Here is a 24,470-nt window from a genome sequence, read left to right on the forward strand (position 1 = left end):
TGAAACCATACCACAACCAAAGCCAAATATTGAAACGTATTTCAAAATCCCACATATGTATATTCAGATTTGAAATGTTTAAATAAGAAAAGACTCATTCTGATTAAGTAGAGGCCTGAGGCATTCACTGGTGAGAAACATCATGCCCAGGGCCAAATCCAACCTTCTAGGGTCCCCCAAACGGCTGTGCCTCTTTCTCCCAATTATTGAGTGGTTTCTTGGTTTTTCTACAGCTCCCCTGCCCACTTGAAAAAATTGAAATGCCTCTCCTAATGTTTAGTTACTGAAAACAAGAGCTTTAAATTACAGTATGATGTTATTTTTGCATTTTTTGTCATTTTTACCCCACCCTTTTTGGCTTCAGCTCTGCCCACTCCTTGAACGCAGCCCCAAGAGCTTTTCTGAAATTGAATTCCATCCTTGTGCTGCAAGGTTTCCTGCTACTGGCCTAAGACAAGGCAACCCATGCATTTTATGATACCAAAATATTTAGTTTTAGTGCATCATTGAGCTTTTTCTGTCAATCTTCAACCTGATAGGTGTCCTGGGCAATCCTGTGCTCATCCACTCACTGTGGAGGGAAACAAAAACTTGACTAGCCAGTATGACATTTACTTGAACTCTATTACTCCTTGCCCCCCGACTTATTACTGGAAAAAAAATTGAAGACATAGATCAGATGGCCAAAGAAATACAGTATTCAATTAATATGAAGCTGCTCGGTTCATTCATGGCTTTCTTCTTAGAGAAAGGGGAGTGGTTCATGCCCATTTTCAGATTAAGAGTTTAGTTCTCTACAGAAAGTAAGAACTGGACAGGAATGGAAGGATTCAAAACTGGATGTTAGCGGACCAGAATAATTGTGACCAGCTTCTTTCTCTGTCCAGGAGAGACTGGGGTGTATGGGTCTTCTAGGATAGAGCACCTATTGATTATATCACCACTCTGTGAATAAAGTTTTCAGGAGCAATGTAACCTCACTGCAAATAGGCAAAACACCATTTCCAAGTACAGGTAAATCACGTATCAACACCATCTTCATCCTATTGGGACAGAACATAAATTTATCAATCTTATCCAAACATTGGCTCAGCATCTCTGCAACTTCACCTCAGCTTGATGAAAAGGAGAAAGAAAATTTTGTTCTTCAGGATGCTGGTGACATTACACTCCAAAACTCCAGAAAACCTCACTCTGTGGTTTCGTGGAGCTGCAAAACGTATTGGGAGATAAAACTGAACCCTGAGCTTACATAGAAGTGGCTGTTCAATTAGGATCAGAATTATGTGAATGCATTCACCAATCTCCCCACTTGAAGAGACGCTCCAAAAGGACGCTATTGTAACAGGCACTGAAAACCACTGAGGGGTCCAGGAGAATTAGGAGTAGGCGGTCATCTTGCCCTCATCCAGCAGAGGCACAAGGGCTGTTGTGGAACTGAACCCAACAATAAAATCCAAACTATGCTCCCATATAATGGTGGATATCACTTTTAAAGCATGTCTTCCAATAAGCACCTCACCTTTAAGAACTAGCAGCAGCCACTGAATATCCCTGATTAAGAGGACAGGAAGGTTTGGTGAGTGGAGACTTTTATTCCTGAGCACAGTTGGGTGTCAAAACTTTGGACTTGTTTGAGAGTTTCAATGAGAACATGGATGTGGTGATCCAGTAGAGATTATATACTTGAACTTCACCAAAAGGGGGCTGAGTAAATTTAATAGGTATGGGATTAGGTTGGGGATCGCATTTCAGCATGGACAGCACGTTCTATTTTAAAGCTCTTAGTGTCAGCAGCTAAGTCTTAGGAGAGGCATTTCAAAATGGGGAAGAACAAATGTTGGGGATTGCTAAATGACCAGTGGTTGAAGGAAAGGGGCTGGGACCATGGAAGGGAGTGTGGGTAAGAGGGAAGCCCCAGGCAACCAGCTTCAGTGTCTAAGTCCTGAAGTTCTGCATCCAAGCATTATCTCTTTCAGTACAAATTGCTGGGGGACAACAGAAATATTGCTTTGTTAGTGATATTCCATGAAGCACTTGCTGGCCACTGTGAGGAACAGGTTGTTGAAGCAGATGGATCTTCAGTCTGATCCAGCAGGGTAGTCCTTAAAATGGAGAATAAGATGGAGGAGGAGAATGATGTAAGCTGCCTTAAGCCCTTTGTAGGAAAAAGGCAGGGTATAAATTGAAAAAAAATTCTTGTGCATCACTACCACTGTTTGTACAAGGATTAATCCAGAGAAACTCAGTGAACTTAGGCAACAGTGATAGCCTGGTGTCAGGGTGACAGCAAAGTAAAATTTCAATGCGAACAATTCCCCAAAGGAAGAATCATTGTTTTAAGTTGGGTTAAAGGCACCATTCTAGGATGAACTGGTGTGAATGGAGGAATACATGAGTTTACTAAATGAACCTCAAAAATATGATATTAAGGAAAAAAATAACCAAGGTAGGGCAACCTATAAAAATAAACTCTAGCAGCAGCCTCCTTATGATGTGCATTGCTCAGTGCTGGAGAACAAACCATTTCTTGTCCACAAGAAGCAGCACACACAGGCTAGGTGAGCCTCAAATGGTCCACCTCCATGCATAAGTGGATCAAAAGTTTAGACTAATATTGACCCTCCCAGAAGGCTGTGCTGTTAATGTGCTTAGAGGACCCAGCTGCTGCAGAGCAGGCTGGATGGAGCAGTCTTTTGGGAAGTGTGGGGTGGAAAGAAGAAATCCAACATGCTTATTTGGGTTTTCTTTTAATTGGGAGACACAGCTGTGGTTACACCAGAGCACAAAGCTCTCACCCTTCCTTCCTAGCCTTGGGCTGAATAGTAGACAGCCCCCAACCCTGTTGGCCTTCATCCCAGTACTCCTCCTCCCTACCTTATACTGCAGAGATATTTCCTGAGTCAAATATTTGTTTGCTTAATTCCTTCCATTTTGCTCACAGAAGGGCTCTTAGCTGCATTTCTCTGTTGAATGCTCTTGACTAAGGACCAAAAAAAGCGTCTGTCAGCTCCACGTGGCCAACACATCTATCCTCAACTCCGGGTCTCTCACAGACAGCAGAGGCCTTGACTGCTGTCATTCTACATTTCCCTCTGGGGCCTCCTCTAGTTTTAACTGGGAAGCAAAAGATTACCGGTAGTTTGGTAATTATAACTCATTGCCAAAGTAATACTCCCCAGACACACCTCCTAGAAAGACTGAGACATTAAGTGTAAGGAGTTGCCTTCTGCTGAATTTCATCCAGCTTCAGTTAGCAGAAACCAGAAGAACTAGCACCCAGTGAAAGATGTAGGAAATGCACCACTGGCATAGGTGTGAGAGTTTCTGTGCAATCAAATTTTCTACTGCTGCCTCTTTATAGTACCTATTTATTAGGTATTGCACCTACTTTCACATTATCTGTTGCATATTGAAAACATTCCATTTATCACTTGGTCAATACAATATCATTTTCCTTACTTCTACTTAGTCATTGACTGAAATGTCTGATACTAAAAAACATTGTTTTTGAGAACAAGGCTGCCATTTGACTTTAAGTGAGCCATATGTGCAATGACTTGAATCCCATTTCCCAATTAGGTATGGATTCACTGCTACTTAAATACTCCGCCTTCACAGGGCCCACATATCTTCAGTGGTGTGGCTGTTCCTAGCTCAGATTTTTCTGTATATGCATCTATGTGTACATGCAAAGAATCTAAAAGGCAAAAACAATGCTTTCAGTGTTGTGCATAGCTTTGTTAAAAGCTCCATCAAATAAATTAGGGAAATCTGCAAGGAGGTTGAAATGTCTGATCACTTGTGTAAGGAAGTTTCCATGTGAAATGTTTTCTCATGGGAGGCTGCCAGGGGAACCCCCCCTCCCCCACCCACCCTGCCATTTGGAAGGCTGGTAAAACAACTTGCAGGAAGGCCATGGGGGAACGATCTGGGCTCTTTGTATGTGCATTGTACATCTATCGATCTGTTTATTGTAGTGATGTTTAGATTGGTAATATCAGTCTAGTCACATACTCTCCAACAGATGAAATGAGGACAGGCTTGAAATGAGGACCTCCATTCTCATGTATTTTGCTTCCATTTTTTTCCTGCTTCTAGCTCAGATTAGCAATAAAGCAAGTTGCAGCTGGTCCCTGCAGTTCCATGTCATTCACACTGGCTAGCAGTGGCCTTCTAGGGCTTTGGGCAGGAGCCTTTCCTAGCCCTGCTGGGGATATTGGGACTTATGACATTTTTCACACGCAGAAGGTGGTCCTTCCCTGTGTGACAACCTTACCCCTAGAGAAATGCTTAAAATATAGGTAACCCCAGGGCTGGCCCACCCACGAAGCAGAATAGTTAGCTCTATCAGGCGGCAAAGCAGGAAGGCCAACCCATTGGACGGCTCTGCCATACTCTGTCCTTCCATCCCACCCCTGCCAGGGGGCCTCATTGCTGTATCTCCTTACCACATTTACCACTGCAAGAGTGCAGCTGGCAGGGCTCCCTCATGCAGTGTTGGAGAAATCCAAGTAAATCTTTATATAGAAAGGTTGCTTATATGTGCCTTTGTGATATAAAATCAGACCTGCAGTGAACCAGGTTCTCTTGCCCAGGAAGTACCAGAATTCTCAGCCAGGCTCCTTTTCCCTGAAGCTTTGTTATTCAACTGTCCCTTTAAAAGACTGAGACTCTCCGCTCAGCTAAGGAGGCTGCTACATTTAGTGCAAAGTTAAATCGCTTCATTGTTGTTGTTAGTTGCGAAGTCCTGTCGGACCCATCGGGACCCCATGGACAACATTCCTCCAGGCCTTCCTGCCCTCCAACATCACCCGGAGTCCACTTAAGCTCACACCAACTGCTTCAGTGACTCCATCTAGCCGCCTCATTCTCTGCCATGCCCTTCTTCTTTTGCCATCTATTGTTCCCAGCATTAGACTCTTCTCCAGGGAGTCCTTCCTTCTCATTAGGTGGCCAAAGTATTTGAGTTTCATCTTCAGTATCTGGCCTTCTAAGGAGCAGTCAGGGTTGATCTCCTCTAGGACTGACTGGTTGGATCGCCTTGCTGTCCAAGGGACTCGCAAGAGTCTCCACCAGCACCACAATTCAAAGGCCTCATTTCTTTGGCACTCAGCCTTCCTTATGGTCCAACTTTCACAGCCATATATTGTAACTGGGAAAACCATAGCCTTGACTATACGTACTTTTGTTGGCAGGGTGATGTCTCTATTTTTTAGTATGCTATCTAGATTTGCCATAGCTTTCCTCCCCAGGAGCAAGCATCTTTTAATTTCTTGGCTGCAGTCCCCATCTGCAGTGATCTTGGAGCCCAGGAAAATAAAATCTGTCACTACCTCCATTTCTTCCCCATCTATTTGCCAGGAAGTGAGAGGACCAGATGCCAGGATCTTCGTTTTCCTAATATTGAGTTGCAAGCCAACTTTTGCACTTTCCTCCTTCACCCACATCAAGAGGCTCTTTAGTTCCTCTTCACTTTCTGCCATTACTGTGGTATCATCTGCATATCTGAGGTTGTTGATATTTCTCCTGGCAATCTTAATTCCAACTGGTGATTCATCTAGCCCCGCCTTTCTCAGGATGTGCTCTGCATATAAGTTAAATAGGCAGGGCGATAGTAGTTTGAACATTCTTTGGCATTGCCCTTCTTTGGAATTGGAATGTAAATTGACCTTTTCCAATCCTGTGGCCACTGTTTTCTAAATTTGCTGGCATATTGAGTGTAGCACTTTTACTTCATCGTCTTTTAGGATTTTGAATAGCTCAGCTGGAATACTGTCACCTCCACTAGCTTTGTTGTTGCTCAGGCTTCCTAAGGCCCATTTGACTTCACATTCCAGGATGTCTGGCTCGAGATCAGTGACCACCCTATTGTGGTTATCAGGGACATTAAGATCTTTCTTGTATAGTTTTTCTGTGTAATCTTGCCACCTCTTCTTAATCTCTTCTGCCTCTGTTAGGTCCCTGGCATTTTGGTCCTTTATCATGCCCATCATTGCATGAAATGTTCCCTTCATATCTCCAATTTTCTTGAAGAGATCTCTGGTCCTCCCTATTCTATTGTTTTCTTCTATTTCTTTGCACTGTCCATTGAAGAAGGCATTATTATCTCTTCTAGCTATTCTCTGGAATTCTGCATTCAGTTGGGTGTATCTTTCCTTTTCTCCCTTGTCTTTTGCTTCTCTTCTTTCCTCAGCTATTTGTACAGCTTGTACAGCTATATGTACAACCATTTTGCTTTCTTGCATTTCTTTTTCAGTGGGATGGTTGTAGTTGCTACTTCTTGTACAAAGTTGCGAACCTCTGTCCATAGTTCTTCAGGCACTCTTGTCTATCAGATCTAATTCCTGAAATCTATTTGTCACCTCTACTGTATATTCATCAGGGATATGATTTAGGTCATACCTGAGTGGCCTAGTGCTTTTCCCTACTTTCTTCAATTTAAGCCTAAATTTTGCAACAAGAAGCTCATGATCTGAGCCACAGTCAGCTCCTGGTCTTGTTTCTACTGACTGTATAGAGCTTCTCCATCTTTGGCTGCAGAGCACATAGTCAAGCTGATTTCTGTGTTGACCATCTGGTGATGGCCATGTGTAGAGTTGTCTCTTGGGCTATTGGAAAAGAGTGTTTGCTATGTCCATCGTATTCTCTTGACAAAATTCTACCAGCCTGTGCCCTGCTTCATTTTGTACTCCAAGGCCAAACTTGCCTGTTATTCTGGTTATCTTTTGGCTTCCTACTTTAGCATTCCAATCCCCCATGATGATAAGGACATCATTTTTGGGTGTTAATTCTAGAAGGTGTTGTAGGCCTTCATAGAACCAGTCCACTTCAGCCTCTTCAGCATCAGTGGTTGGGGCTTAGACTTGGACTACTGTGATGTTGAATGGTTTGCCTTGGATTCAAACTGGGATCATTCTGTCATTTTGGAGATGGTATCCCAGTACTGCTTTTCCTATTCTTTTATTGACTATGAAGACTACTCCATTTCTTCTGAGGGATTCTTGCCTGCAGTAGTATACCTGATGGTCATCTGAATTAAATTCACCCATTCCTGTCCATTTTAGTTCACTGATTCCTAAGATGTCGATGTTCAGTCTTGTCATCTCTTGTTTGACCACATCCAGCTTGCCTTGATTCATGGATCTTACATTCCAGGTTCCTATGGAGTATAGATCTTTCAGCATCGGACTCTCCTTTCACCACCAGATACATCTGCAACTGAGTGTCCTTTCGGCTTTGACCCAGTCGCTTCATTCTTTCTGGCGCTACTAGTACTAGCCCTCCGCTCTTCCCCAGTAGCCTAATGGACACTTCTGACCTTAGGGCTCATCTTCTGGCGTCATATCGTTTTGCCTTTTGGTACTGTCCATGGGGTTTTCATGGCAAAAATACTGGAGTGGGCTGCCATTTCCTTCTCCAGTGGATCACTTTTTGTCAGAGCTCTCTGCTATGACCTGTCCTCCTTGGGTGGCCCTGCATGGCATAGCTCATAGCTTCATGGCCAGGACAAGACAGTGATCCATGAAGGAGCATTGAGGCTTTTTATTTTGCTATCTGCTGGGCTGCAAACAGCCCTGACTAGTCCTCTTGCATGTCAATACCCACACCCAAAACCTGTTATGACTCGTGTGCCTTTCTCTTTGCCATATCAATACTCTGTAATCACAGATATTCACTGTACCATTATGTCACAGTCCCCTCTGCAGTTTCTTCATAATGTTTTGTTTGTGAATGCATTATCCATTGCCTATTCTTCCCTTTCATCCACCCTGTTCCTCTGTATGTGAGAAGAAACCTATAAAACACCCTGTATATGTTCTGGAAACGTGTAGCTGGTTCGTGCACTTCTACCTGGCAGTGCTGTTATAATCTTGTTCCTGCAGAAGCGTTTGCCTGAGTTGTTCTCCCCAGTAAAATTTCTGAGGTTCAATGCAAAGGTGTTTCTCTGTGGAGCCAAGTGCACCTTCTCGCAGCTGCTCTTCCGGGAGTCCCTGACAGCAGCCACCCACACTCTGTTCCTCTTGCTTCATGCAGCCAGAAGCAATGGTTGAGAGCTCTCACAAAAGCTTGCCTGGCTGTTGGGAGGCCTATTCAAACTCCCCCGAGATCCTCATGGACCTCATAGGGCTGATGCAGTGCCTGGGGCAAAGCTAGTGAGGGGAGACTTTCAGAACCCAGTGCAGAGGCCAATGCAGCGGTTCATCTTCTCTCTCACCTGGAGCTAACTTTTCAGACTTGTCTGGTCAGGAGGACACCGCCCATCCTGGTGGAAAGGAGCATGCTGTCTTTTTGCGAGTTTACAGTCCAACTATCAGACTCTATCATAAGCTTGATAAAAAATCAATACAGCTATTTTTGCCCTGTTGGACGGTATGCATTTCTTATGCCAGTCTGCAATATGTGCCATCATTGCTCTTGGCAGGACCTGAGACTGGAGCAGCTGCAAGCTGTCTTCTTAAAGCCAGTACAGTTTTCTTAGTGAAAATGGGGAGAGGTGAATGTGTGGAATGTTGGTCCAAATTTGGAGTGAAATTTCACACTTCGAATGTGTGGGAAATGTGTAAAAAGCGTGTGTCTTGAAGCCAAATGGCTGCATTGTGCAAAATTCCAAAACATGAGAAGTTTGGAGAAAGGGAAAAGAAAACCTGTTGTGTTTTTCCCAGTTATGATTCCATCAGACTGTGAGCTTTCACCAAATGTAGGCATAGTCTCTTATTCCACACGCTCAATAATCACCTTGTAGGGACAGAGAACACCACACTGTAGCAAGAAATAAAATGCAGCTAGACCAGGGCTAACCTGAGAAATGTTGCTGCAGGAGATCAAGAACCTGCCACTATGCTGCTTAAAAATGATTCATCATTGGTAGGAAATCATTTTCATTAAAATCAGTAGGGTGTAATCCTAACTAAATATGTGTAGGATTGGGCAGTAAGTAACAGGTGCTAAATGTGAGACTGAGGCAGCAATGCAGGCATACCAGTGTTTCCTCTTAAATGATGGGTGCAGGATCCTGGCCTGAGACAGTTCCAGACCCAACCTGGCCTGCCAAGCTTCCTCAAACAGTCATAATACTTTTCTCCCAACCACTGACTGCTTGACACTTGCCTGATTTTTACCTAGCCTACCTCTCATTCTAAAATATTGGATGCCTCCCCCGAGGCTTAGTCTCTGGCACCACGAGATGCTGGCAAATACTGTACAATTACAGTATGCTGGTATTTCTTGGCATCTGAGCTCCACCCAGCACTGGCATGTGGCTCCCAGGACAGCATTTGGCCCTCAGATGCAAATAGGCTCCACACCACTATGCTAGAGAGATCCAAAGTAGCTGAGAGCCCAAGAGTTTGTGCAGCCCAAGAAAGACCCACACTGTTTCTTCATAGTGACTTCTGAGGGGGCAACTGGAGCTCTACCTAAGGTGCTAACTTGAAGTAAATATTCCTGTCCATTCCGTGCAACGAGTAGATGCAAAACTATGGATTACAGCAGTCTCAGTGCACCTATTAGGGAATAATCCCTATGGATCCCAGCTGAAAACCTAGTACATGCGTATGAGATTTGTAAGAAAAAGTCTCATAAGCATTTACCAAATGTAACCAGTTCAGTTAACCACATGAGCAAATTGTCCCAAACACACTAAATATAAATTGGAATGGTTGCTCATGATTGCTGTGTCATCTGGTCACACAATGTCATGCCCCAGTTTTCCAGTTAACAGGACTTGACACATTAAATTAAAGGAGGCAAAGAGAAATTCTTAATGGAACCAAATCTGGATCCAAAAACATTAATATTATTCTTGTCTTGAAAGTCTTATTCATTTTGGCTGTAAGTGCAGCACCAATTTGCCTTTTTCCCCGTGCAGCTATTTTTAAAAAATCTCCTCAATGATCGATATTACCATGAAACGTTTTCCTTTCAAAAAGATTAATGTTGAAGTCCGTTTCATTTTTTTTCTTCAGTGTTTACAGAAATAGGCTGTGACTCATCAAATCTTTCAGCTGAAAATATAAAACACTAGGGTCATTCACTTGAAAACTTGCAAAACCACAGCAGGATTTGTCCCTCCACTCCCTTTGAATAGAGTGATTTCAGAATGTTGGGTTAAAAAAAAGTGGTGTGTGTGTGTGTGTGTGTGTGTGTGTGTGTGTGTGTGTACCAATGGATGGTAATTATTCTGGACAGATTAGAGAGTTGTGGCATCAGCCTGAGCCAAACACTGTCCTATGGCTTACAGCCATACTTTGTGCTGAGATGCAATCCGGAGTACCATTCATGTGAGGTCTGGCACTCTGGTATAAGTAAAGTTTTGCAGATCATGCATATGTGCATGAACACACATGTGTGCGCACACACACGCACACACACACGCACACACAGAAAATGAAAAACCCTAGAAAAATGTTGCCTAAAGCTAAAACAAAGAAAACACATTTAGGCAGGCAGCTACCTTGTTAAAAATGGTCCAGGTTTTCAGTTGTGATTAATCAAAAGAGCTTTTCTGATTTTACATAGATTTAGGATGAAAACTAAAGTATCTTATGGCTCCTTAAAGACTAACACATTTATTTAAGCAGAAGCATTCTTGGGCCATAGCCCACTCCATTAGGACAGTGTCCAACAGTGGCATTCTACAACATCAAATAGCACCAGTGAAGCTCTGCAGAATCGATTCATTGCACATAAAGCTTATGCAAGCATCTGTGCATGGCTAATGTGGAACTGTGCTTGTGCAGACATAACTTAAAGTCTCCTCACGTGCTTAGTTTGGAACTTAGGTTCTGGGAGTGCAACACCATGTGCGTGGCAGAATGGCAAAGTTGTACCCTGCCCTCAAGTGTAAGGACTCTGATGGAGAGTTTCAGATTTATTGTGGGGTGTGTGTATGGTGGTGATGGGAAAATTGTAGAAAGTACTGACAATGGCAATCACAATTAGGGGAGTTCTGACACTGGGCAATCCAGCTTATTTGAGCTTGATAAAATTTCTGTCTACTTCCAACCCAATGATCAGAAGCTGGTGGAGCCGGTTTATTTCTGTGGGCTTGTCTCTGAGATGGGCCGCAGTTAACACATTGTTTTAAGCTAATTCATTTTGCCCAAATTGTGCTATTTGTGTAATTAGCATAATTAACCGATCTGTACAAAGCATGGCATTTTTTACAGTTTCCCAAACTGGCACCTTAAAGTCACATAGATCTAATATGATTTAAGTAAAATCAGCCAGTGTGCCCAAATCAGTACCTGTGAAGCATATATTCCCTGAGCAATTTGCACAAGTCATATGAGAACCACATGCATTTTGGATGTTGATTGACTAATTTTATGCAGGTGTCACCCTGGCCAAAGCAGACAGCTCTCAGAGTGGGCGCAGCTGGTGCATATTCACTTCTGGTCACTGTTGAAACCTATCCCGTCTCAGGGCTGGGTCCAGAAGTACACCCAAGCTGTGACACTGTGCCTTCAGGGGAAGTGTAACCCCACCCAGCACAGGTCTACCTTCTAACTGACCTGGATCACCTCTATCTGGGCTGGAATAAGCCTCACTTTGTTTGCACTCATCCAGTCTATTACTACCAACAGAAACTAATTTAGGATTGAAACAGCTTCCTTGAAGGGAGGTGGAAAGGAGAAATAGAGGTGGGTGTATCAGCATACTGGTGACACCAAACCTCAAAATTCCAGACAATCTTTCATGTGTATGTTGAATAGCATGGGAAACAGAACAGACCCCTGAGGATCTCCACAAGTCAGTGGCCAGACAGGTGAACAGGGGTCTTCCAGCACCATCCTATGCATGTGACCCTCCAGGAAAGAATGAAGCCACTAGAAAACAGTTCCTCCAATTCCCATCCCAGCAAGGCAAGAAGGATACTATGGTCAATGGTGCTGAACACCACTGAAAAGTCCAGTTCCCAGCGTAGATCACCCACCAAGGTGACCAAAGCTGTTTCTGGCACATAACCAGGTCTGAAGCTAGACTGAAATAGATCTAGATACCCCGTCTCATCAGGAATTCCTGGAGTCAGGAGGCGAGCCCACACTCTTCCAGAAGTGGAATGTTGGAGACTGGCTGATAATTATGCAACACAGTAGATAATTGTGGGTTCCAGGGAGGGCTTTGTAGCATGGATCTCACCACTACCTCCTTCAGGCAGGCCTGGTCCCTGCTTTGAACAAGAGAGGCATTAGCCACACTGCACGCCCACTCAGCTAGGCCCCCTCTGGCTACTTTATGAGCCAGAAAGGACAAGGATCCAGAATGTATGTTGTCATGACACCAGTGACCATATCCACATCCTCAGGCTGCACAAATTGAAAGGTATCCAATAACTGGAGCAGGAGATAAAGTTACATCCCTGGGACTGTATTAACAACTGCATTCAAATCAGAGTGGAACCAAGCAAGTTTGTCTGCAAAGTGCTGAGCAAATTGTTCACAGCAGGTTGTCAGAATGTTTAAGGCCTCCCCCTGTGAATTGGTGTATAAAATATCCCTGACCACCCAGAACGACTCCATAGAACAACTCTTTGCAGATGCGATAGCAGCAGAAAAGAATCTCTTCTTCGCTCCTCGTATTGCCAGAGAAGAGGCCTTCAAAAAGGTTTTATCCTGAGTTTTCGCACTAGCCATTATCTCACCTGTTCATCACTGCCAGCTTCTACTCCATGAAGGAGGATGCTCAGGAGCAATTGTTTCCACTGCCCCAGTCATTTATCCATTACAGAGATCAGCCTGGTCTTTGACAAAGCTGCCTGCCAAAGGACCTGGAAAATCCCCAAGAGTCATCAGGAAACCATTCCAATCCATCAACCACCTGGGGCAGACCATCCTAACTGATCCTCTCCTCCTACAGAGGTTTGAGAACCAGCAAGTCCAAACCCTATCGGATAGTGATCTACTCATGATAACAGGCCTACAGGGAATTCTTCCCATGTTGATCACTATCTCCCTGTCCAACAGAGAAGGCAAGAGTCACCATTGTGCCCAGTAATATGGGTGGGCCAGACACCATTTGAGACAGACCCATGGTTGTCATGCAAATGTCATGAAGTCCTGACCCGCTCCAGGCAGGACACTCTTGGCATAGATGTTGAAGTCCTCCAGCACAACAAACTGAGGAGCCTCCAGCAGAAACCGTGGCATTACCCCAGCTAGCTCAGGAAAGGAGGCTGTAGTAGTGGGGTAGTTGGTACAGCAGTGGGGTAGTTGGTGCATCAACAGAAACCTTACTCTGTTCCAGGAACCCACTTTCAAATATACACACTTGGAACAGGGCATAGGGAGATCCTTATGGACCATTGCTACTCCACCTGCTGCTGTACAGAGAACCTGGTGGGCAGAGCTGGGAGACATTAGCCCCTCCCCTCCCCACTCCACTGCATCCAGCCAGCTGAATCCATGTGATACAGGCTGGGTCAGCATGCTCATCCAGGATCAAGTTCTGGATTGCAGTTGTTTTACTGCTCATCATTATCCTGTTTTAAGCTATTGCTGTTAGAACTAAATCTGTTAGTTAATATTTCAGCAGTCTCTTGACAGGTTTACATTTAGGATGCAGTTCAGACTTCTAAGCCACATAGACCTTTGGATAAAGGCCATTATATGAATTACTGGATTCCAACAAGTTGCATGCATAACAAATCTGAGCTGGTTATTTTATGTAGAGAGAGGCCTAGCTAAAATCTCCCTGAAAACCTTGAACAATGCAGTCAGATATCTCTTATTGTACTGAATTCTTAAAAGGAACATATGACTATCTTATGTCAAGCTGATAACATTCTGTATGGCTTGCACTGTTATGCAATTGGTGAATGAAATGCAACAAAGACCACAGTGGTGTGAATAATAATCATAGTCGCCTTTTATGTGATGGGACATTTGCCAAAGACCCAGATCTTCTATTCAAAACATCATGGAAACAGCTTTAGGCCCCTTCTTCCTTTTGGCTCTCCTTTTTTTAAATTCCAGTTTTAACCAGATCCTACCATCTGGCACACCACTTGGACAGCATATAGCAAGGTCCAGCAGCTGCCTCAAAGGCAGAGTCAAAGTCAAATGGTCAAAAATAGTCCAGAACACAATGGGAGATTTTGGTACATGCAACCCCAGAACCCTTTGCAACGGGCAAGGGCCTTTAGGAGAACATCCCGATGGAAGGTCACCAGGAGGGCTAGATACCGGCTGGTCATGAAATGAGACTAGTCTGTCCTTGTGCTACCCTGTCCTGTTCCCCAAATTACCACTGCTGGCATCTTTCCCAGTCCAGAACTCCCTAAAATGCTGCACCCAGATTTGTGAGGTCCCAATTTATCTATAAGGGCAAACAGCATCTCCATGAAGCTTCTTTCCTCCAATGTGCTTCCAACTTCCTCAGCTGAAGTCCTGGCCATTGGTCTTCCTCCCATGTCCGCTGACCACAGCCCTCTTCTTTCTCAAGTGGCTGCGACTGAGAAACGTTTTAAGTGTCAACATGTGATCCATGGCCACTTGACTATTCACCTGAAAGCTACTCATGTAGGCCACAATGACTTGAGCTCCCTTTGTTCCTCCTTTGGCCCCAGAGGTTCAAACTTAAGGAGCTACCATTTTCCCAGTCTAGCACCCAGCTCGCTGGTGACTTCCTGACTTTGAGAATCTGTTCAGTCTATGCTGGCTTGTTCTGTCTTCATATACTTTCCTCTTGGTGATGGATTTATTAACTTCCTCTCATTTAACGTGTCCTCCCTAGCATGGCAAAATGATATACCTCTGCCTCAACAGGGATGACTTTTATGAGGAGAAACCCATTGGAAATGAGAGGGTTGAAAGAAGTGCTTATGTCGCAGGCCAGTTTTCCACAAAATGGCAGGGATATAAATTTACATTGGAGCTTTGCTCAAATATATCATATAGCAGAGGATATTGCTGACATTCCTTCAAGGTTTTGATTCCTCACAAACTCCTCGCCAAGTCTGAGGTGTGTGAATAAATGACAAACCCATCTTTGTCTGCTCCTGCTGCAGCTTGTCCTTCTACACATTCTCCATTCTTTGGTGAGGGAGACACTAAGCACCTCTGTATCTTTGGGGGAAGAGGTTTTATGCTTTCCTCTGCCAGACATACCGTACATTTAGAAATGACTGATGTGACCAAGATAATAGGTGACTGAGATGTAATCCACAATAGGGCACATGCATGCACATGTTTGTACTTTTTTTAGAACAGCAAATATGTGAGTTAAAATGACATTCTTCATAAACACAAAGCTAGGACACTGTTAGACAGATCTGGCCTTATTAAGATGAAATCCAATCAGTGTGGAATAACCTGATAAAATGGAAATGTTTGTAACATCTTTAGGAAATTATTTTGATCCAGAGTGTGGGGAAAATATTTGGTATCAATGGAAGAAATTGGTAAATTGGTGGGAACTCTGAGAGGCCAGCAGGAAATATCTTTGGACTTTAGTTGAAAAAGCATTTGGATGGGTGTAGGGGTGTCATCCAAGAATAACAAGAATATGTAGGCTGTAATCCTATGCTCCCTGGTAGGATATTCCAGGGGGTATAGCAGAGATGCAGTGATCTTACCTACTTCTATTGCAAAACACATAATATAAGAAAAGCCATGCCAGATAGATCAGAAGTCCAACTAGTTCAGCACTGTGTACACACAGTGCCAAATCAGTTGCGCACGGGATCCCTCAAGCTGGAGGGTGCAAGAGCTCCTCCTGCCCAATGCCAGCTCTGGTAAAGGAGGTAGCACACAGTCAGCAAGGTTAGTCACTGGCTATAGACAATGGGGCTCCCTAATTCTTTGAAGACTAAGCAGACACACTTTCAAAATACTATTCCTTTGGATCCAGTAGCTGGGTCCACTTCCTCCCTGCTCTACAACTTCTTTCAGTTCCACATTTGAGACTTCTCTTTCAGTGCAGGGGGAGGGTAGGAAGATATAGACTGGGGGGACATCTGTAGCCCTCCAGATGTTTTTTATCAGCCCTAGTTGCTGTAGCCAATGGTGAGGGATGAAGGGAGCTGTGAGCCAAAGCTTCTGGAAGATTATGAGTTGCTCACTCCTAGTTTGGAAGTATCAGTCTTGGGAACCTGCCTGCGGAACTCAGTCCCACTGGAAGGCTCCTGATATTTCTGCTATAGGCTTCAAAGATAGCACCAGTCTACCTACCAATATGACTAACTTCTGTGTATTTTTTGTATTCATAAATCTGAAGATGTTTTAACATTCTGTTGTACTTATTGACGTATAAGATCCCAAGGTGCCTGCTCCAAGCAAGGCTCAAATAATGCAATGGGAGAGAAGGCCTTTCCAGTGGTGAAAAGGATGATCTCGCTAATGAGGTCTAGCTAGTGCAAATACTATTTTTTTCAATACATTAAAACTACCTTCTTTCAGGCATTTGGCAGCACATGATGAGGTTTTAATTTATTGTTGATTATTTTTGAATCTCTCTCATTCTCCTCTCTCTCTCTCATATGTGTTTATATGTTTATTTGTATATGGTTTGTATAATATATCATTAAGACTTAGATCCCTGTAAACTACCCAGTGAGCTTTGGCTGTTGGGTGGCAATAAATGAAATGGTATATATTAAATAATTGTGATACGTAGTTCGAATGAATTCATGTGAAAGAGCTGCCATTCCTGATGCATGCATGCTGGGAGAGACTGAATGTATAGTCTAACGCATCTGGAAGGCACTGGGTTGGGAACGGCTGCTCTAGCCCATAGACATGTGATTGGGAAAGGGATACCTTTGCCTTCTGGAAACCACCAAGTGGATAAATGGTGTTAAGGAGCAACTCATCTGCATGACGTGATCTCAAAAATGCACCCTTTTGCTCACTCCCAACCTTGCCAGAGATTTCATGCATGACCTTGGGCAACCCACTTCGTTCTCCTGTGCTTCATCTTAGCCATCTGTAAAACTGGACTGACAGCTCTGCCCTCCCTTGCAATGGGGCCAACAGGCTTAATTAGTGGTTATGGAATTTCACATGAAAGGTGCTCTCTTAACTCCCCATCATTATAAGCAGTGGAGGGAAAAAAAGGCTAAAACACTCTTTTTTCTTTCAGTATAAATAAAGAACAATCAGGAGGGTGGGGGGGGGGGAGAGGAGGGGAGGGACTCTGGTGCATCACCTGCCTGTGAGCATGAATCTTAATAGATGGATGAAAGAGATGAGCTGGCATTTCATCATCAAAGCCATTGCTTTCATTCTTGTGGACTTGGGCCACCTCCCATCTGTAGCAGACAAATAGCAGACAGCAAGGTGGGTGCGGTGAAAAGGACAGAATTCCCAGAAGAGCACTAGGAAGATAAAGGTTCAGATGTGCCATGTGAGGCTTATCCATTCTACAAACAGCCCTTCCTGACCTGTAGCAGAATCAGAGGCATGGAAAGCAGGAACATTTACCAGAACCATAAATAAGAAAATGCATCAGCCACACAGGGCCAGCAGGTAAACAAATAAGGAGGAATAGCTGCCAAAGTGGCTGTGCGAACACGTTTGAGGGTGATTCAGAGCCACACTGCCTGGCAGTCAGGAAATCCAAGGCACGCCCAGTGAGACTTATTTGCAGCCAGGCCTGCGAGGTGGCACCAGCCCTCCCAGGCTCACTGTTGTAGCTGGTCAATGAGTCCTTGTGGGAAAATTGGCAGGGTCTTGTTGATGGCCATAGAAGCCTGGAGGCATTCTGTGCCAGATGATAGACTCTGCTACGCTAAAATTTGGGAGTTTTCTATACCAGAGTTTGCCTCTTAAAAGTCCCTGGTGGAAAAACAAACACAATACAGAGCAGCTTTCCTCAAACTGGTACCATCCAGATGTATATATTACAATCCCTGGAGGGCACTAGGTTGGAGATGGCAGGGCAGGCCAATTCCCTGGGTTGAAGCCAACCGAATCCACATTGACCACAGCAGCAAATGGCTGGAAGCACCCATGTCGCTTGGTGATAGAACCCCCATTACTCCTTGCATTGCACATTAAGTATTCCTGTATACTATTGGGCCACAGTGAAGTGTGCTTTCTGTGGCATTGGCAGCTCCAGGATCAACCACATCCTTTTATTCTCCAGGGCAACCTTCTCCAACTGGGCATCCTCCAGATGTGTTGCAACACAGTTCTCATACTTTTTCAGCTAACTTATTTCAAAATCATTTCCCGTCAGCTTCAGTGTGCAATAGGCATCAGGCACCAGTCACTGAAAAATCATACCACTTTATTTTTTAATATGTTCCATGCGAAAACCCAAAGCGTATTCGTAACTCCTTTGGACAGTCCTCTGCATCTTATCCTTTCTTCAGAGATCTTTGCTATGTGGGCTTTGCCTTTGAGAAATATGACATTTCCCACAGTTTAATCTTGTACGTCTTTTAACCTTTTCTCATAAGTGGTGGACTTTTTCTTCACTGCCACTATTCTTATTCTTCTCTGAATACTCTCCAATGTATGTATAACTCTCAGGGCAGAGACCGGTAACATTTTCTTGGTTGGGGGTATGCAAGCAATGCATATTCAGCTGCAGCAAAAATGGGAAGAGTGAAGCATCTTTTGAAATGCCTTTAACTTGAATTCTGACCTTAGATATGGTTGCAATAAGCTGGATGTACTGTTCCAAGTCCTAACCAGTAAACTAATGCTAAGTAGCATCACACTGTTATTTCTTGCCATCGGTAATGTCTTTGCAAAAAAGGGAATGATTCCATAAGAGCAGTCATGTTGGTTTGGACCAACAGTCTTAGCCCAATATCCTGTTACCACAGCAGTCAACCAGATGCACATGAAAACCCACAAGTGGGATACGCTTCCAGTCAATGGTTCCCATTGACTGATATTCAGAGAAATACTCTTTTGGATAAAGGAGGTTATATGCAGCGATAATGACCAGCAGCCACTGATAGCCTTCTCCTTCATCAATTTCTCTAATCCCCCTTTAAAATGATCCAGTATGTATCCAAGATGGCAGCAGTCAAATTATCTTGAGCTAGTGAATGCCACAGTTTGAATATTCATTCTATGAAGAAATATTTCCTTTCATTTCTCCTGAATCTCCCATCATTGATTCAATGAAGCTTTTTAAATTATGAGGTGTGTGTGTGTGGGGGGGGAACCCTTGACTTTTTCAACAGCAGGCATAGCTGTATACACCTCTTTTAATTACTCATCATTTTTCTAAGCTAGAGTGTTTTCCCCATTGTGTATGCATGTGTGTGTTGGGGAAGGGGGAGGGAGGTTCCAACTCGAAAAGATTTCTGAATCTTTCCAACTCTACAATATCCTTTTTGAGGTTCAAGGAACAGAACGTTATTGTATGCTACATGCGGTCTGCTCTGTTTTGCACTAACTGAAACACAGTGTGCAGCCAAAATAGTGTTAGCTCCCGGATGCTACTGCAAGGCGGAAGAAGAAAGATAGCATCACTGGAGAAACTGGCAATGAAATTAACAGAACCTACAAAACTGAAGGCTAATCCAATGTGCCAAGTCTCTGATTTGCAGAGCCCTGTGGTTTCATGGGATGTTTTGCATCACAAGCGCCTCTTCTTCAAATCTTACCTGCCGGCCTGGTGGGCTCTCCACGACACTCAAGATCAGTGTTGTAGTGCGCTAGCAAGAGTGCCTTTATTTCTTCTGCTCCAGCTAGATCTTTCATGTATCCAGCTTGACATAAATAAATCTAGCTTGAAATAGGAGGGGCAGCTAGACTGAAATATCATTGCCCATGATGCAACACTTCAAAACTGCCAATAAGGTTCATTAACCAGAATATGCTTTTTGGACAGCCTCTGTGGTTCTTTAACTGACATGCATGCCTGTTGCAACTTGGACAATTGAATACAGGAGTGATGAACCTCTTTCAGGCTGTGGGGGCAGGGGGGCGTATTCCAGCGGTGGACCGGGCCAAAGGCAAAATGGGGAGGGCTAAAATCCATATAAATAAAATCTAGCATTTTTAGCTTGACTCTCTTACTGCCAGTCACTTAGCCTTAGGAAAAGCACTTCTGCCTTTTAGAATGGGAGAAGTTAGAATCCTCTGAAAGACTGAAGGTTGGGGAAAAGGGGATGGAGCCATCTGGGAATCTTGGAAGGGCTGGACTGAGGGTTCCCAAGCAGGCTAGGCTTGGTCTGCTGACCTAATGTTCCACATTCTGGATCAAAGGTATGTCACCTTCCAAATCAAGGGTCCATTGCTGTATGAACTATTGCATGAAAGTCTTCTGCAAAGACAGGTTATTTCCCCTAGGACACCGCACATGCAACAGGTTTGCGAATAAGTCTGGAATCAGAGGCATATTTGGCAAGTTTCTTCTTTGTGAAGTTCATGGGACTTCCTATATCCAACAACAGGGTATCTCTACCACTGCTTATGTTCACAATGGTTGATTTGCGGGGTCTGTGGGGGTGTAAACCACATGGACACGAACTGTGACTTGCAGGATCAGCCAGCCACACGTGCATCTCACTCGTGCAGTGCAAATCAGTTTCATTCCACTTTGCCCTTGCCTCACAGTTTTTCCTCTTCACTTTGCTAAATTGGGTTTCTGGATTTCGGTGCCTGGGCGCACGGGACCCGCTGACATTTGTTTACTTTTGCTGCTTAAGGTAGCAGCAGCAGCAGCAGCCCTTAAAGCCAAGGAACTTATCTGGAGTTCAGACAACCTAAAATATCACTTGCTGGAAGGAAACGGAGATCGAGGCTGAATGCAATTTCCTGTGTGAGAGGCTGGAGGCAGAGCTGAACGGGATAAGGAGGGGAGGCAAAAACTTGCCCATTTCGGCAAGAAGGACGAACTGCAGAGATAAAGCGGGCTCGCGCGTCTTCCCAGCGATCACATTTCGTACTGAGGGAAACTTTTCTGAAGTAGCTGTAGTAAGTGGGTGGGGACAGAAGAGAAGCGTTTTGTGTTTTTGTGTGTTCAGCCCAATCCCCTTTTTGTGTGGAAAGGGGGCCGAAGACCGGGGGAGGTGGAGTGTGGCTCACATGGAGAAGACAATAAGATGACACTCGGCTTGTGGAAGCTCTGTTAAAAGATTCACCCCAAAGTAAGTCAGTCCTCTCCCATCCATTAAAAAAAATAGCTGATGAGGGGCGTGGGTGTATTTGGAGAGGTGTTGGTGTTGCGGGCTTTCGCCGAGCATCTGGCAAAGGACGGAAAGGTGTCCCGAGTCGAGTCTTGCGCCGGCCGAGCTCCTTGGGCGCACCGAGCGACCCTCGGGGCCACCTTCGGAGCCAGAGGGGTTGGAAAGCCCGGGCTGGTGGTGCTGATTCATCCCGAGAGAGAGCGCCTTGTGGGCCGTCGGTCGAAGGAGCGTCTTCACCGAGCTCTCTCTCTCCCTCCCTCCCTGCCTCCCCGCGTCTTTCTCCGCGTGTGGTGGCGTTTCCCGCAGGGCTCAATCCGATGTCCCAGGTGAGGAGCGGACACCCCAGCCGTTCTTCGGACTTGCTCAATGGAGACGCCCAGGTGGATCCGGCGCCTTTCTCATCCCCCAGCACAGGTAAGCGCGGGGACGGTGGCGGCTGAACTCAGTGGAGTGTCTGAATTCGTGTACTTCTGTACTCTAAAGCGCGTCGATCCTTTGCCCCTTCTTTTTCTTTTCCACATGTTCCCTTCTTCAAAGAAGGATCGTGTGAGAGAGAGAGCGAGAGCGAGGACCTGATTCTCAACTGCTGTAAACCAGGAAACCCCAGAGAGGGGAAGAGGCTGCCTTTTCTTTCTCCTCCTCTCCCTCCATCCCCCCACCCCGCCGTCGAAACTGCGTGTATGTATGAAGTTTTAGAAAGCTCCTGTAATGCGCGCCAGCTGGCCCACATTGTGTGAGCGTAAGCGTGTGCGTGCACGCGCGCACAGAGAAAGCGAGAGAGCCCTCCACACCCGCCCCCCAAATAATCACCGAGGGAAGGACGTTTTGGTTTCAGGCCCTTCGGCAGGCCCAGCGTGTATGGAAATTCGTATTTGTAAAGTTTTGCTTTGTTCGAACGCACACGCAAAAGTTGTATCTGCTTTCCCTTTGACGAAGCTTGCCAAGGTCGATGCTTAAGATTCAGCAGCGCCTTGGCTGGCCTCCCCGCCTTTCTCTGAGAGCTGAAGGGCGTTCACGGCAGCACGTTTGCTGGGGTCTTGCGTGCCAAAGGTCTCTCTCTCTCCCCCCCCCCCCCAGACCAAACCCACCATTTCCTTCGCTCCAAAGCCGTCTCTTACGCGCTCTTCTCTTTTGCAGGACGTGAACACTTGGCAAGGCGGGGGGGTGGGGGGTGGGCTTAGATTTGTTTCTGCCTGAACGGGCTTTGGTGGCTGGCGGGGCTTGGGGGAAGTGACGGGAAGACGCGAGTTTCTCACAAGAACTTTGGTCTTCCTTGATACATCGTGCACTGCTGGCGCTGGGCCAGCTCCTTGTGGGATTCAGCCCCCTTCCCCCGCCCCCTTCGCCGAGCCCTGATCATATTAAATTTAATAACATCCTCTAGACCTCGGCTGAAGCCAGGAAAGAGTTTTCTCCTTTGTTCCACCTAATCCTTTCAACAGATCTCGCTTCAGGCTCTAGAACTGGGGTGGGGGAATGAGCTGTTGCTGCCTACTAGGAAGCCGGGAGCGAGCGAGCGAGCGAGCCTTCCGCTCCTCGTGCGGCAGCGGCGGCGGCAGCAGCAACCTGGGCTCAGACTGCAGCTGGGCTTCGAGGAGAGCAGGGAGGTGCGCCGAGGAGCGCCGGGCGATTCCCAGGATGCTCAAAGCTGCTGCGTTAAAAAGCCCTGACCTGTCCCATGAGGATGGCCATTTTGCCGTCCCCAAGACCCACATTTTCAAGGTGGACTATCGTTTTCAGCCAGCTCCCTGAAGTTCTGATACTAAATAGTTTTGCAGCACATATCTGAAACTGCTTTAATCACATCACTTGTGTGTGTGTGTGGTGGTTTGGTTTTTTTTTTTTTTTTTTGCATCACTATGGATGGCTGTTTAGAGGCGGACAAATGTCTTCCCTGTGGAGTTTACAGCCTTGCACTGGGAATGGGAGAAAATGGGAAACAGGCAAATAAGGAACAAAACTTGATTGTTTCCGATAGATGGATGTAGGTTGGGTATCAGGCAGAAAGCAAGTTAATAGTGCCCGCTCGATGTTTTGGACTATAGCTCCCATCAACCCTAGCCAGGTAGGCTGGGAGTGATGGGAGTTGCTGGGGAAGGCTTTCTTCCATCAGAGTTTGTGTTCTTTAATATGTATGCTGCACCTGAACTGTGGTGCCTCAAACAACTGTGGCCTGTGTGTGTGTGTGTGTGTGTGTGTGTGAGGGGGGTGCTGTAGCTCAGTGATGAACACATGTTCGGCAAGCAGGCCACCTTCAGTCCTGACTTCTCCAGGTAAGGCTGGGCAAGAAACCTTGCCTAAAGCCCCGGAGAGCCTCTGCCAACAGGGCCACCAGTACTGGGCTTGAGGGACCGTGGTGTGACTCAGAAGACAGCTGCTTCCTCCATTTCAGTGGCACGGAGTGAACTGGAGTGACACGACTGCTTGTCTGGGAGGGCCAGTGCACATGACTACGCCACTGAACACTGCTCCCTTGCCCTCCACACTCACGATAAGCCTGCTTTTTGGCTCTTTCCCCATATAAGAAGCTGACAGTTCTTGGATGTCGGCTGCAAAGAACTGGTGGTGATCTACCATTCGATTATCTGCTCAGTGACAGAATCATAGTTTTTTTCTTTTCCCTTTTTAGGGATGTATGAGAATATTGCATTACTTGCACTAATACTTGCACAAATGTATTTACACACATCTCCCTCTCCAAGTTTTTTTTTTAATGTCTGAGAAATCAGCATGAGTCAGAAAAAGCCAGTCCATCATGGAATCCATGGAATCAGAAAGCTTTAATGACTTTCCTTATTTCAAGTTATCATCACTATGCAATGATGGTTAAAGTGTGCAGGACTCTCCCTAGGGCTTGGTGCTCTAAATTAAATGTACAGAAAAAGCAGGCAAACCCATTCTACTCCAGCAGGGATGCTGTGGCGTGGGAGAATTTGGTCTCCCCACTTGCTGCAGAGTGATGCGGGTAGATGATGCCAGCACCATGACCACCACCATCCACCTGCAGTTCAGATTGGCATATGTGAAACCGTCCAGTAGCTTCCTGCAACCTGTGAGGATTAAATTTCAATGGGGAGAAAGTGAGTTTAATCTCCAAGGAATCACTCTGAGAGGCTGCCCAGGGTGTTTCATGACCAGGAAGACTAAATTCATGATCTCTCCCTTACAGCCTCACACAACACTAGTCCCATTTTAAAAGAAGCAGAATTTAATTACCCCCATATAAAGTTTAACCATTCAGATTGGCCATAATCCAGTGACAAAAAGAAATGCTATATTTCATTAACTTGTTCAAATACACTAGAGGATTTACAGAATGCTGTTAATTATTTAACCAAAAATGAATATCCCATGACTTCTTCCACCATTTTTGTAT

At 45.1% G+C, this 24,470-nt stretch overlaps 1 protein-coding gene across 3 annotated transcripts in view; it reads left to right on the plus strand.

Annotated features, from left to right (window-relative positions):
* The window catches only part of MDFI (MyoD family inhibitor), a 98,992-nt gene that overhangs the window by 19,896 nt on the left and 54,626 nt on the right, over window positions 1-24,470 (plus strand). The window contains exons 1-2 of one of the 3 annotated variants that reach the window (XM_044445002.1): window positions 20,625-21,055; window positions 21,401-21,508. The exons of 1 other annotated variant lie outside the window; for it this stretch is intronic. In XM_044445002.1, coding sequence (XP_044300937.1) covers window positions 21,412-21,508 — 97 coding nt within the window. In that variant the 5' untranslated portion in view covers window positions 20,625-21,055; window positions 21,401-21,411. Of the gene's footprint in view, window positions 1-20,624; window positions 21,056-21,237; window positions 21,509-24,470 lie in introns of those variants that run through there. One more of the 3 variants, XM_044445010.1, reaches the window with a different exon arrangement.

This window comes from Varanus komodoensis, unplaced genomic scaffold, assembly GCF_004798865.1.
Source record: "Varanus komodoensis strain SLA01 unplaced genomic scaffold, ASM479886v1 scaffold1, whole genome shotgun sequence".
NCBI classification, from domain to species: Eukaryota; Metazoa; Chordata; class Lepidosauria; order Squamata; family Varanidae; genus Varanus; species Varanus komodoensis.